At 40.0% G+C, this 14,876-nt stretch overlaps 1 protein-coding gene across 1 annotated transcript; it reads right to left on the reverse strand.

Annotated features, from left to right (window-relative positions):
* Positions 1-993: 993 nt before the first annotated feature.
* On the reverse strand, positions 994-12,952 carry LOC117482708 (leucine-rich repeat-containing protein 72). Its single transcript, XM_034130920.1, has 4 exons — positions 12,791-12,952; positions 12,201-12,392; positions 12,046-12,123; positions 994-1,295 (listed from the first exon to the last, which is right to left on the reverse strand). The coding sequence occupies exons 1-4, from the start codon at positions 12,946-12,948 to the stop codon at positions 1,115-1,117; spliced, it is 609 nt and encodes a 202-aa protein (XP_033986811.1). The 5' UTR covers positions 12,949-12,952; the 3' UTR covers positions 994-1,114.
* Between the last annotated feature and the right edge of the window lie 1,924 nt (positions 12,953-14,876).

Consider the following 14,876-nt stretch of genomic DNA (forward strand, 5'->3'; position numbering starts at 1 on the left):
CTGGGATTTGTAGTCTTTCTAGTTGCGTATTTTTCATAGTCTTATATTTCAACAGTTTTACGACAAACTCTGTATTTCTTTACATGGAAATTATTTTTTAAGATTGACAAACATCATATGTGTAATTCATGGCACAATTCAAACGGGATCGAAAGATACGTTTTCTCTTCCCATTGACTTCAATACATAATTTTTTCGAAATAAGGTCCCATGGGTCGGAAGTAGATATCTCAGTAGGTGAATGCTCGCATAGCATGATTGAGGGAAGTACCCATAGAGTCCAGTAGAGGGCGGAGCCTGTGTAAGATATAACTGTTCCTGAGTCTGGTGGTTTTAGTCCTGATGCTGCGGTACCGCCTGCCAGACGGCAGCAGACAGAACAGTATCAGAAAAGGCAGCTTTAACCAGATAATGCCAATATTTGTACTCTCTGTGGGCTGATTTAGATTAATTTAGGTCGATTTGGAAGATTTAAGGTACTCTGGATCATTTGGATTGGACAGATTGTTTATTTGATAAAGAATTGTCCACAGTAATAACTTCATCTTGTGCTCTCTATATACAATGGTCGCAACGCAAGTCTACTCAAAGAAGTCAAAATCAGCCCAGAGAGATATTGCCACTTTCTGCTTAAAACTGCCCTTTTTGACTGGAAAATCCTCAGAAATGGTTTCAGCAGCCACAATACCCACAAAACCACTCCAAAACGCTCCAAATCGAAAATCCACATATAGGCCATTATGGTAATAATTGGTAATTGACGCAACTTATGCTAATTGCTCAACATATGCAGTTTAGCATGCAGCAGTTTCTATTTGCTGGGGACCCTACTATACATCTCTAACATAAAATGTTGGGGTACTCCACATTTCCGGGTTCACTATGCTGTAACTAGACTATAAGGTGTGGGAAATGATTCATGACACGTGTGTTTAATATTTATATTTTTACTTTTATATCTCTTCTATATAGAACATGGTGCATGTATTTTAATATTTACGTCAGCATAAAAATCCTGTAGCTTTAAATATTTGTTGAAACTATCAGATACAAAACATACAATGTGTAATATAACAAACATAAAATGGTTGATAAAAACATATGATATCCTATGTCATATGACAGTATTTGACTTTTTGAGCATGTGTGTGTGTTTCCTTGACTCGTCCTTCCTCCTCCGGCTGCTGTGGCTCTGCTGCAGCCAGTACGTCCTCCTGGCCTGGACACGCTCCTGCTCCAGGACCTCGGTGTCGTCCAGGACCTCCAGGCCGGGCAGCTGACTGATCACATACTGCCTGAGGGAGGAGGAGACAACAGGGGGGTGAATGTCTGCTATTTAGGTCAATCACAAGTTTAAAAATGAGCTCAGATTACAACACACGCGCTTGACAGATAAAGAGTAGCACGTTCTGCTGCTACGGTTGTGATGTGATTACACTGTAACATTATCCCTGGAGAGATTGAGGGATGATGTGTTTAAAAACCTATAATGTATTATTAGTGTGCACATGTCCATTACTTTATTAAATTAGAGTGGACATTATACATTTTGAAATTGAAGATGACAGTGGCTAGTGCTGATGAACTGTTAACTTTAAGAACTGGTTAAAGGACTTCATACCCCATTCACACCAACGGTGTTTCGGGGCCGGTTCGGAGCTGGAGCTTGAAAAGCACCGGGTTTTCCTGTTCACACCGCAGCGGAGCAGCCTCTAAGCTCCGGAATCCGGTTCGTTTCGAGCACCAAAAAGTTGTCCGTCTAGAAGCAAGAACCGCATACGTCACGCTTACGTCGGAGGGGGGGCGAGATTAACCTGAGATAACAGTTAAGGCGAGTACGGCAAATAAAAGTTGTAACCAGCAGTAGTGCTGAGCAAAGTGACTAGAATGCAACCACACACTTGTAAAAAAAAAACACGCTTTATGAAGTCAGGCAACACTAACCAGGCTTCGTGTGATTCTGTTTATTTGTACCTTACTTTGACCATCCGTTCGCTGTTATTGATCATTGTGGAGAGCAGGCAGACGTTTTGTTTGTTATTATACCAGCTATCGGATGGAATCAATACATGGGCTGCACAGGTTGTCATGTCCGACTATCACAAGTAGAATCATAATGAAAAATACGCCGGTAAAAAGTGCCTGTAGAAAACGGCTTAGCAAGTAGTCAGTTTAGCTTCGGTTGCTATGCTAACATCACCCATGTTATACCAGAGAAACTTTCATAACAGCGTTGTGATGCCAAACAGCGTCAATTCAGACTGACACCAAACAGCGTCAATTCAGACTGACACACATTCACTTAAGGGGAACTGGGGATATGTATCAGCTGCTTGTGTGACAGTCAGACAGTGAATACTTTAGAGCCGTGTGAGCTAACCCGGAGCTAACGGGAGAATACACTCCCGTTGAAGAGCAGCCGGCCAGCACTGCAGCGGTCGGTAAATGCCGCTGAAACACATTAATAAACAATGAACCACGGCACTCTGGAAAAAAGTATAAGGTTGGAGAAGTCGTTATTTAATTTAATCTGGCTTCGTATGATTAAAAGCAACACGATCATCGACCCGACGCAGTCCCCGGCCCGTTGTTGTTGTGAGGTGAGCTCCGTTGGGGAGAAACTCAGCGACGTAAACTGTGACGTCATGACGCAGCAGCGGCAGCACCAGTCGGGCTCTGAGCGGTGTGAAAAGAGCCGGCGCTAAACCGAAGAACCGGTTCTGAACCAGAAAAGCTCTAGCACGGAGCTAGAAGGGGAAAAGCCTTGGTGTGAAAGGGGTATAGACATGTCAGTGAGAGGGCTGTAAACGTCTTCAGTCCTCTCAGACCTGATTTATGGACCCTGCGACTGAAAGGCCCATTTAGAAAATAGTCATTCTAAATCACGGTGTCAGCCCCTCTACATTTCAGACATGATATTGATGGATTGTTGTTGCCCTGAGGAATTTTCTTCACAGTGTTATGTTCCCCTCTGTTGGATCAATTTGTTGGTTTAATATATCTTGAACTGTATATGTTACAGTATGTTGAAAGGGGGACACTATGGGAGATTGGGACTTTCTATAACTTGATTTCTTATGAACATATAAAAATACACATTTAGGAACTTATTTACACACTGTCTATTTGCGTCTGCACGATGTTGCTACATTTGGCGAACGTTAGCATTGGAGCACATTTCATTACATTCCAGAAAACGTTCAAACTAAATAATGATTTCTTATTTATTTTCTCATTCTAAGTGTTCAAAGTTATCTGATGAGATTTATCAATGTGTTGCAAAATGTGTAGAATTTTAAAGTACATATATTTAAAAGCTATATTGTAAAAATGAGTTTAATGTAAGAATAATCAACTGGTGCAGATTCATTGTGATATCTATCAGCGTAAAGAGTTTCCGTATTCACCTGAAGCTCAGCCTGTATTATACTCATGTTGTGCTGTAGTCTTATATCTTATATTTGGCTTAAGTTGCAAATAAAACAACAGACTAAATGTCCAAGTTGATATCAGCTAGATATCTTTTCTTAGACTCCTCTAGCACACTTTTAACAAAACACACATCTCTCTCACTGATGAACCACATGGGGGCGCTATAGTACATGTTGGCATGTGACACTTTGAAATGCTTTCTGCAGCAGTGCTCTATGTTTGATGGATCTTTTAAAATTAACATGTTCACTGGAGTTGTCTTCCAGCTCCAGAGAAACATCTGTACAGGGCTGGAAGAAGTACTTCAGATCCTTTACTTGAGTAAAAGTACAAATACCATGGTCTTAAAATACTCCACTACAAGTAAAAGTCAACATTTGAGACTTCAAAATGTAACTTCACATCAAAATATATTTAAAGTACTCATCCTGTTTTAATTCATGTAAGATCATTTCAGTATTGTCGTTTGTAAATGTGGACCAAATGTAGAAAATACTGTGTAGATTAGTACTACAGTACTGCATTATACCACATCAGCATTTCATGTGTTTTTATATGTACAAAGTTACCAGTAAAAAGTATGATATTCACCTCTGGAAAGAAGTGGAGTGGAAGTATAAAGTAGCATTACATGGATATACTCAAGTATATACAAATAGGTCAAAAATAGTAATTAGATACAATACTTGAGTACTGTAAATGTACGTCATTACTTTCAACCACTGCATCAGTTTTTTGGTTCTTTAAAAACCTCATGTTGGATTAGATTGCATATTAGCAGGGTTATTACTCAGGAATTTAGAAACGAAAAGGTCATAAGTCCCCCCCTGAAAACTTCTCTCAAATGAGTATCACACTGCTTAGGTCTTAAGTTGGTTAATACATTTCCTAAAGAGACATAGGCTTCCAAAGAGAAGGGCTCTCTCCACGTGCCTGATCTGGAGGAGAAACCCTGTCTTTAATTTTCCTATTAAAATTTTAAAAAGGAAGATTAGCCAATAAAACATACGTCCAAGCTGCTATAAAACCTGATTCCCGGAGTTTACATGGGTAATTATTGCAAAGAGGCTCCAAAGTCAGATGAAAACCATGGAGATTATTATACAAAAAGAATACAGCATATAGAGGGATTCTTCATTTTGGTTATGTATTTGTTTTTAGCTGGTAGTAAAAAGCAGTAGTGTAATGTAACAAAGAACATTAACTCAAGTTATGTACTCTAGTACATTTATGAGGTACTTGTACTGTACTTGCTACTTTTTACTCCACTACACTTTTTTAACAAGATTGGTTACTTTTTTCAGGTTCATACTATTAATAAAAACATAAAATCAGCTAATACATTATACTCCATATTATTGATGGAGGTACCTGGCAGTATACAAATAATTAAAATTATTTATCCTTAACCAGCTGCTAAATAAAAATTAACACATAAATGCATCACTAATTATAATCCAGTAATATCATGTGTACAGCCTGTCCTCCTACAAAATACGACCAAATAGGTCGATTGTTCAGCAGTTTATTACAACCCATAGTCACGTTTTAAAGTGTAGCACCTCTAGTGGTCGTGTAAGAAACAACATGCTCCCATTGATTGCAAACGCTCCAGAGGGTCGTTTATTCACAAATAACCCTCTCTGGAAAGTCCTAAATTGTGGAATAGTTTGGCCATTAAAATGCTTTTTGATTAGATTTCTAGCGAGAAGTGTATATTGTACTTTTAGAATCCACGTCCAGTGGATGTGTAGGATCTATAGTTTGATAGATATTACGAAGATGATTTGAGGTCTCGCCAGGAGAACGTGTACTACGTCTTTACGCAGCATCCATGTAAAGTCGGCGTCAACCCTCACGGGGTGAAACAGTATTTCTGGTCTCGAAGTTTTCATAATAAAACCGGATGTATTCCCATCACTGTCAAATGATTACACAGTGATATCTGCAGTACTCATCCACTAAAAAACATCAGTTTATCCTTGTTAATTACACAATATTGATTGGTTTAAATTGTGTACAATGCTTTTGTGTTTTTAACCTTCGATTCGGAGAAACAAATCGTTTTTTCGGAGTTTAGACACTACAGAGTTTCCGAAGACACTACACTACCCAGAATCCTCAGCTATCGTTTGGGACTACAACATCCACTTTCCTTTACAAACCCCGTGATTAGTCCTCAAGCTCTGTGATTGGATGTTGGAGTGGCAGTGCGACAAGGTTACGCCGAGCGTCAAACAGCTCTTTGAAATGGAATGGAACCACGGCAGACTATCCAAAACTGGACTCGAACGGGTCCAGCCCAGCTGTGAAACCGCTCAATGAACTACATCTCCCGTCTCGCACCACACACCAAGACGGCCGTCCCATTAGCACATTTCACTTCTTTCTTTCAGAATGAGGCGAAAAGTATTAAACGAGGTGAAAATCAAGTCTGGGCATGTTGAGAGCTGTACATACACACAAGGGGGAGTTAGTCGGTTCCGTAAGAGCCAGCATGCGGGACCAGGGTTCTGGGATTTGTAGTCTTTCTAGTTGCGTATTTTTCATAGTCTTATATTTCAACAGTTTTACGACAAACTGTGACTTTTTTTACATGGAAATTATTTTTTAAGATTGACAAACATCATATGTGTAATTCGTGGCACAATTCAAACAGGATCGAAAGATAATTTTTCTCCCCCCATTGTCTTCAATACATAATCTTTCCGAAATAAGGTCCCATGGGTCGGAAGTAGATGGGCGGGACTTCGCCTCTCTATTGTGTTTCGCAACTTGTTCTATGGCACGTCTCTACTGAGAATTGTAGTTTTAAAAGACGTTTTCGTATTTCCCATAATTAGAAGTTGCCAGTATTAAACTGTGTACACCCCTGGAGGTTTAGGGGATACGAAACACATTGGTGTTATCAAATTTAAAACATATAATTAATAAATGGGTGAAAATTGCTTGTGTCCATAATGGGCAGCATTAATATACCCACATGACAGCTAAGGTCAGAAGAGCTTTATTTAACAGCTGGTCTTATGTCTGTGACCCCTGCTGTTGTTAATTGATAAGCCTGAAACATGCACTTGTCAAGGTTCAGAGGCAAATTTTGCAAATATGGCAGTAGCCATCGATCATCTTAAGATAAGATAAGATAAGATATACTTTCCAAAGTTGGGAAATGTTTTTGTTTTGTTATGTACTACTTTGTTCTACTCCACTACAATTCAGAGGTTAACCTGGTATTTTTACTCCACTACATTTATTTTTGTTACTTTGCAGATTCTGATTAATGATGTGAAATATATACAACCCGTAAATCAGACTTTAGTTACACCTGAGTCAAATTCAGGGAAGGTGATTGTCAAGTGCCAAAATAAATTATGCAATGTATTTGACGTTAAGTACTTTGTCAGACTTAATATTTATCTGTAGACACTCCCAAAATGTTGTTCTTATTCAAAAGAAGACCTTAAGTTAAAGTATTCTTTAGTGTTTAAATAAAGCCTTATTAGTTTGTCTGCTTTGCACATCCTCCTGTTAATATCTTTGGACGTCCGGCACTAGCTGCTTTATTGTAGAGATCACTACAGTATCTTCTTGATATTTTCTATTCTATATTTCTATCATTGACCTTCTACTTTCCCCCTATTTTGTATGTAGGCTACTCTTAATATTTAAATTCTTTCATCAAATATAACATATTCAACAACAAAATTCAATAACATGCTTTATCCACTAGGCGGTGCGGGTTAAAAAACCAGTGGTCTAGTTAATAAAACATAATAATATCAAACCTAATATTACTATTAACTTTATTGTGAAATTAAAACGATAAAGAAAAATACAGTTTCAGTCTCTCGATTTGAAGCTTATGCATTGTACCATGAACCTGTATAGACCTGTAACAGTCAACTGCATGAGGAGTTGGAAAGGTAGTTTCTGAAGATGTTACAAATAACACACAGCATACAATGCCATAATAACTTTGTATTATTAGTGTAGGACACTTATGTATGTATAACATCTGAAGATGTGTAGTTTTATTCATGTTTTCACATAATTGTACAGCATATTGCTATAATATTTCGCATATTGTAGTTCTATAGAACTACAATATTAGAAATATTATAGCTGATAATGTATATATATATATATCATATATCATATATCATATATATAATGTAATATATCAGATATTAATGTGTATACACATTAATATCTGATTTGTAAAACATCACAGACAGAAAGGTATATCCGTCATTTAATGGTAAGCTATTGAAATTGTGATTCCATAGATGTGTCTCGCATCACCCAAAACCCCTGACTATTCTCTCAACTCAGTATTTACATTCTTGTATTCAAAGAAAATCAGTAATATCTATAAAAACTACAAGTCCCTGTCTATCAGATGTGCACCGTTATGGTGTAAATACAGCCTATCTACCAATTGGATCAAATATAAAAGTCAGCCGAATTAGTATTGATACTGCAAGGAGACGTATTGTGTGAAAAGAAATGGAAGATGTTGTTTAATTGCTGATATATTTATGATCCACGTCACGTATTCAGTTTTGGCGGCACTTCTTCCAGTTTGTCCAGAAGTCTTCTAATCAGGGCTCTATAAATAAAGAACTACGGCAGATGTGTAATATTTAATGCAGCCGAACCGTGTATTACAATGCCGTTATGTGATGACTTCCAAAGAGAAAAGCAAGCACAGTCGGAATAAAGTATTATTATTTTTTTTTTTATGTTTTCGGATTTCATATCGCATAAACACCATATCCCAACGTGCATTGTGGCTAAAACATCCAATCACAGAGCTTCAAGTTCGATGTTTTAGCCTATCAAAACCTCTGAAAAAAGAAATGTGTCTCTCAGAATCGAAAGGGAAAAACCTATGGGAAAAACACAAAAGTATTGTACACAATTTAAACCAATTAATGTTGTGTAATTAACAAGGATAAACTGAAGTTTTTAGTGGATGAGTACTGCAGATATAGCTTTAAAATCATTTGACAGTGAGGGGAATACGGTTTTATTATGAAAACTTCGAGACCGGAAATACTGTTTTCACCCCGTGAGGGTTGACGCTAATTTTACATGGACGCTGCTGTTACACGTTCTCCTGGCGAGACCTCAAATCATCTTCGTAATATCTATCAAACTATAGATCCTACACATCCACTGGACGTAGATTCTGAAAGTACAATATACACTTCTCGCTAGAAATCTAATCCAAAAGCATTTTAATGGCCAAACTATCCTACAATTTAGGATTTTACAGAGAAGGTTTTTTGTGAATATACGACCCTCCGTAGCGTTTGCATTCAACGGGAGCACTAGAGGTCGAAAACTTTAAAACGTGATTATAGGTCGTAATAAGCGCTTGAACAATCGACCTATTTGGTCGTAATAAGGGCTTGAACAATCGATCTATTTGGTCGTATGAGTTGGAAGACTTGTTGAATGTGTATTATTAAAAAAAATGCCACTTTGAATGAAGAGTACTTTTAGGTCAGGAACTTAAGTATATTTCACTGCTTATACTTTCGTACCTTTACTTAAAGGTCTCCTATCATTCAAAATGCACTTGTTTATGTCTTTTATACATAAATATGTGTCCCCGGTGTTCGGAGGACCTGAACAACCACCGGCCGATCTCAAACCTTCCATTCCTCATTAACATCTTGGAAAGAGCAGTTGCCGCACAACTGCAACACCACATGTCATACCATGAGCTCTATGAACCCCTTCAGTCTGGCTTCAGACCCCACCACAGCACAGAGACTGCCCTCATTAAAATCACAAACAACCTCCTCATCACATCTGATTCTGGCCTCATCAGCATTCTCATCCTCCTGGACCTCTCTGCAGCCTTCAATACCATATCCCATACCATCCTCCTCAGCTGCCTTGGCCTCAGTGACACAGCTCTTGCCTGGTTCGAGTCCTACCTCTCTAACAGGAAACACTTTGTCACCATCAGTGACTGCAGCTCCCCTCCGGCCCCAGTCAACCAAGGTGTACCTCAAGGCTCTGTGCTTGGACCCCTCCTAATCACCATCTGCATGCTCCCACTTGGTCAAATCATCCGCCAACATGGTCTCAGCTTTCACTCTTATGCTGATGACACACAGCTCTATCTCTGCACCAAACCGTCCACTCAGCTCCCCCCTCAATCCCTTGTCAACTGCCTACAGGACATAAAAAACTGGATTAAGTACAATGGGAGCCAGAGCCTTTTCTTATCAAGCTCCACATTTGTGGAATCAGCTTCCAGTTTGTGTTCGGGCGGCAGACACCCTATCCGTTTTTAAGAGTGCGCTTAAGACCTTCCTTTTTGATAAAGCTTATAGTTAGGGCTGATTAGATTCAGCCCCTAGTTTTGCTGCTATAGGCTTAGACTGTCGGGGGACACCTTACTTCTTCCTTCTCTCTGTCTGTACCTGTTTACTCTCATGTTCCGAATAACCCAGCTTCCCCAAATTTATTTTTGGTGTCTATCTACGCCAGGATCCGGAGTCATGGCTGATCCTGTTGCTGTGGTCCTGAGTCCTGGATCGCGAGCCCTGGATCTTGAGTCGTGGCTGTGCCTGTTGCTGTGGTCCTGGATCATAAGTCCTGGATGGATATCCTCGTGGATTCATCTTCTTATTATAGACACATGCATTTCCAAACATTTGGACTACCTATGTTGTAAATGTATTATCTTTTCAATTTACACACGGCATCTATTGCACGTCTGTCCGTCCTGGGAGAGGGATCCCTCCTCTGTTGCTCTCCCAGAGGTTTCTCCCATGTCCCCTTTAAACTGTGGGTTTTCTCTGGAAGTGTTTCCTTGTACGATGTGAGGGTCTAAGGACAGAGGGTGACGTATTGTCATACTGATATTCTGTACAAACTGTGAAGTCCACTGAGACAAATGTAACATTTTTGATATTGGGCTATATAAATAAACATTGATTGATTGATTGATTGATTGATTGATTGATTGATTGATTGATGTCATCAAACCTGCTCAAAATCAACAGCAATAAAACAGAGCTCATGATTGTGGCTCCCAAGGCGCAGCTCCAGAAGGTTGGAGACCTGCTTCTCTCCATTGACGGCTGCTCCATCTCCCCGTCCACTGAAGTCCGCAACCTGGGAGTCATCCTGGACACCGCCCTCTCTTTCCAGGCGCACATCAAATCTGTTACCAAATCCGCCTTCTACCATCTCAAAAACATTGCCAGACTTCACTCTCTGACTCTGTGGCAGAAACACTTGTACACGCCTTCATCACATCCCGTCTGGACTACTGCAATGGAGACCTGTCCGGGGTTCCCAGCAAAACCCTGGACAGGCTCCAATACGTCCAGAACTCTGCCGCCAGGCTTCTCACTCGCACCAAGCCATGGCAACATATCACCCCCACCCTCATCCACCTCCACTGGCTGCCGGTCAAGTCCCGGATTCACTATAAAACACTCCTCCTCACGTACAAGTCCCTCCATACCCTCGCCCCCCAGTACTTATTGGACCTCCTCCATCCCTACACCCCTTCTCGGAGTCTGCGGTCCTCCGACACGGGCCTGCTCTCCATCCCCCGCTCTCGCCTCCGAACTGTTGGTGACAGGGCGTTCAGTGTTGCGGCCCCCACCCTCTGGAATGCACTTCCTGCCGAGATCCGTAATGCTGCCTCCCTGGACATCTTCAAATCATCATTAAAAACACACCTGTTCACCCTGGCCCTCGGGCCCTAGCCCTTTCTTGGTCCCCCGGCTTCCTTTATTTTTTGTTTGCCCTTTGATTGTCTGTTTGTTTTGTTTGTCCACCATGTACAGCAACCTTGGGTCCCTTGAAAGGCGCTAAATATAATTTATTATTTATTATTATTATTATTAAGGAGACTCACAAAGTGTCAGAAAATAAAACCCCCTCTCTTTTCCTCCTTACCCAAATCTCTAAAAACGGGGGAACAACGGAGCTGATCCAGATTAGCTGCCGATATGACGTAATATCTGAAATGTGGACCCATGGCACTATCACAAACGTCGCTGTATCAGAAACAATGCACAACGTTTTGGACGTAATATGGTCTGTGTTTACATTAGCAAGCATAGCTAACAATCAGAGCTAACCTGTACTGGAGAGAGTATGTGTAAAAAAGCAGGAAATAAAAAAAGGAACTCACCTTGTGGTAAACCCACGGGAGAGAAAGCATTTGAGCTCCATACTGTTTCAGAAATAATCCTTGATGTGGTTTGAAACATGATATGGCGTGTCATCACGGCAGCATTTAGCTCCCACCCCCTTTTTTTTGTTTTTTAAAGCTACGGACCCAGAATCAGCACTTTAGTAACAGGGCTGAAATAGAGGGGTATGAGGCATGCTAGAATGGGTGATCTGTTTGGTATTTTGAGCAAAACACTTCATAGACATGTTTTATATATTTTTATATATATCTGAGGCCCATAATATATGCCTAAAAACAGCATGAGAGGAAACCTTTAAGTATCATTTTGAATGCAGGACCTTTACTTGTAACAGTATTTCTACACTGTGGTATGTGTACTTTTACTAGAGTATAAGATGTGGGTACTTCTTACAACACTGGTAAAAAGGGCCTATGCTCACCTGTAGTCTGTGTACTGGTTCAGACTTCCTCCATTGAAATAGCTCGGTGCTGCCTCGTTGTTCATCATGCTGAGGATCCTGGGGGAGAGAGATATGGAATCAGAATATGGCGAGGAATGAAACCTCCCGGTATTGAAACAGGGTTCCAGGCTCACTTGATGTTGGGGAACTTCCTCCGGATTTCCTCCACGAACACGGGCAGGTTGTTGATGTTGTTCTTGTTGATGCACACGGTTGTGACGCTGGCCATAAAGGGGAACTTGATGTGGGAGGTGTAGTTGTTGCAGTCCAGGATCAGAGTGCTCAGCTTCTCCAGCTGCCCCAGCAGAGCCGGGTTCCAATACACACTGAATGAAGGACAACACACTCACACTGCGCAGGTTGCTACCAGCAGTGTGGCTTTCCATATAAAGTAGCTAGTAACTAAATAAGTGGAAACAATTGAGTAAAATGTAGCCTCTAAATGTAGTAAGGTAAAAGTATAGAGTAGCATAACATGAAAATACTCAAGTGAAGTACAAGTACCTCAAAATTGAACTTAAAGTAATTGAGTAAATTTACCTAGTAACATTCCACTACTGTCTTGTGTAAAACGTGTTTTTCTACAAATGATTCCCAGTGAAGCATGGTTTCCTGTAAAGCAGAGCAGTGCAGTGATCATTGGTGAGGTCGCAGACAGAGGGGGGACAAAGGAACAGGGAGGGGTTCTCTGCTCTTACAGCCTCTGCTTGTTATAAAAGGATACTCATCCAGCAGGTTGAAGCTCAGGTCCAGCACCTCCAGGGTGTCTGTCTGTGGGAGGATGGCTTCATATGGGATCTCTGTCAGCGCCTGGTAAGCAAAGGAAAGCCACTGGAAGCTGGAGGGGGGCTGGCTGCTCTGGCCTGAGGCGTTAGGATCCATGACAAGAACCCTCAGCAGGGAACCCTCTCCAGTTCCTCTCCTCTCGCTTTGATAGAGATTAGGAGAGTCCGATGATTATGTCATGATAAGACCTTGGATAAACAACATAACAATGGATGTTAGTAGAGAGGAATGACTCACAGTCTGATGATACAGAAAGTGAAGATATGTTGGTTTGATGTCATTATTAGATGAGTAGAACAAATGTGAGTAGAACAAATGACATATTTTAGTCTAAAGGCTTACAGCATGCTGCATTTACAAATGCACTGTACAAAGGGTTAACATAACAATATTACAACCTATTCAATGCACTCACATACAATAACACAGCACAGCATTTCAAGGCAAATAACTGCTGCATATGGGCATTCAACACATGTGGAATTATCGTACAACTTTCCTTACAATATTAAAGGGGCCCTATACTGCTGATGTTCAGGTGTATATCAGTATGTAGTGTCTCTACTTTAAAGAGTCCTGTCCTGCTGATGTTCAGGTGTATATCAGTATGTAGTGTCTCTACTTTAAAGAGTCCTCTCCTGCTGATGTTCAGGTGTATATCAGTATGTAGTGTCTCTACTTTAAAGAGTCCTCTCCTGCTGATGTTCAGGTGTATATCAGTATGTAGTGTCTCTACTTTAAAGAGTCCTCTCCTGCTGATATTCAGGTGTATATCAGTATGTAGTGTCTCTACTTTAAAGAGTCCTCTCCTGCTGATGTTCAGGTGCATATCAGTATGTAGTGTCTCTACTTTAAAGAGTCCTCTCCTGCTGATTTTCAGGTGTATGTCAGTATGTAGTGTCTCTACTTTAAAGAGTCCTCTCCTGCTGATGTCCAGGTGTGTATCAGTATGTAGTGTCTCTACTTTAAAGAGCCCTAAAGGGAAAGAGAATAGACCGAAAAGCAAAATAGGGTCATTTTAAGAGATCAGTTAGAAACTATTGGGGGGATTGGCTTGTAAAGAGAATGTTAACATTATGTTCCAATCTGAAAAATACTTCTATAGTATTTTTAAAACCGCTTTAGTAATGCAATTTTAAACAAAATGTTTCTTAATTACTTTAATATATTACACATCACATTTATATATATTACATGATATATTATAGATGAGAGGTGGGTTTTTCTGAAATAAAATGAATACTATTACATTTTTTGTGAAAATACTTTTTTTCCAACAGTAACATAGAAGATACTGTAGATACACAGCTGGATTTTGAGCTGTGTATTAGTGTAAAGACTGGAAGGGGGGGAGACACCAAGCATTCGACGGAGCATGTTGACCTCTTAAACTGCAGCCACAGGGTGTGCTACGTCACCTGAAGGCCTCTTTCATCTAAAATGTATTAAGGATGTTACTATGGAGTAAATGCTGGGACTGACATTTAGGTGAATATAAATTAAACTAGGGTTGCTCTTTGTATAAAGTACAGAGGGTTCACATAACAATATTAAAACATAATCAATGCACTCACATACAATAACACAGCAAAAGATTTCCAAGCAAATAACTGCTGCATGGTATTCAAGAGATGTGGAACCATGTTACAGCTTTCCTTACAATATTAAAGGGCCCTATTCTGCTCATTTTCAGGATCATATTAGTATTTTGAGCTTCTTCTGTGACATGTCTCCATGCTTAAAAAAGCTCTTAATTTTTCAATTCAGTATAGTAAAAGTATAACTTATTTTAGTCACGGCCCATACCTTCGACACTGTAGAGTAAGTGAGCTTGCAACTATATTGTTTCTTACCAGCAAACTAATGCATTCCATAAAAAGGTGGAGAATCCTAAAAGTTTCAAAGACTTTCCTCTAACTGCCGTACAAAATGCATCTGTTAGGAACACATTTTGATCAATTAATCAACCATAACATGTTTCCATTATCATAAAATGCACAAATATTTTAGTTTGTCCGGGTAGT

The sequence above is a fragment of the Trematomus bernacchii genome, unplaced genomic scaffold, assembly GCF_902827165.1.
Source record: "Trematomus bernacchii unplaced genomic scaffold, fTreBer1.1, whole genome shotgun sequence".
Lineage (NCBI taxonomy): Eukaryota > Metazoa > Chordata > Actinopteri > Perciformes > Nototheniidae > Trematomus > Trematomus bernacchii.

Coding starts and splice junctions, on each gene's coding strand:
- LOC117482708 (XM_034130920.1), bottom strand. CDS start 12,948: ATGGATCCTAACGCCTCAGGCCAGAGCAGCCAGCCCCCCTCCAGCTTC. Junction 12,393..12,790: donor AGCTTCAACCTGCTGGATGA/GTATCCTTTTAT, acceptor TCCTTCATTCAG/TGTGTATTGGAACCCGGCTC. Junction 12,124..12,200: donor AGGAAGTTCCCCAACATCAA/GTGAGCCTGGAA, acceptor TCTCTCCCCCAG/GATCCTCAGCATGATGAACA.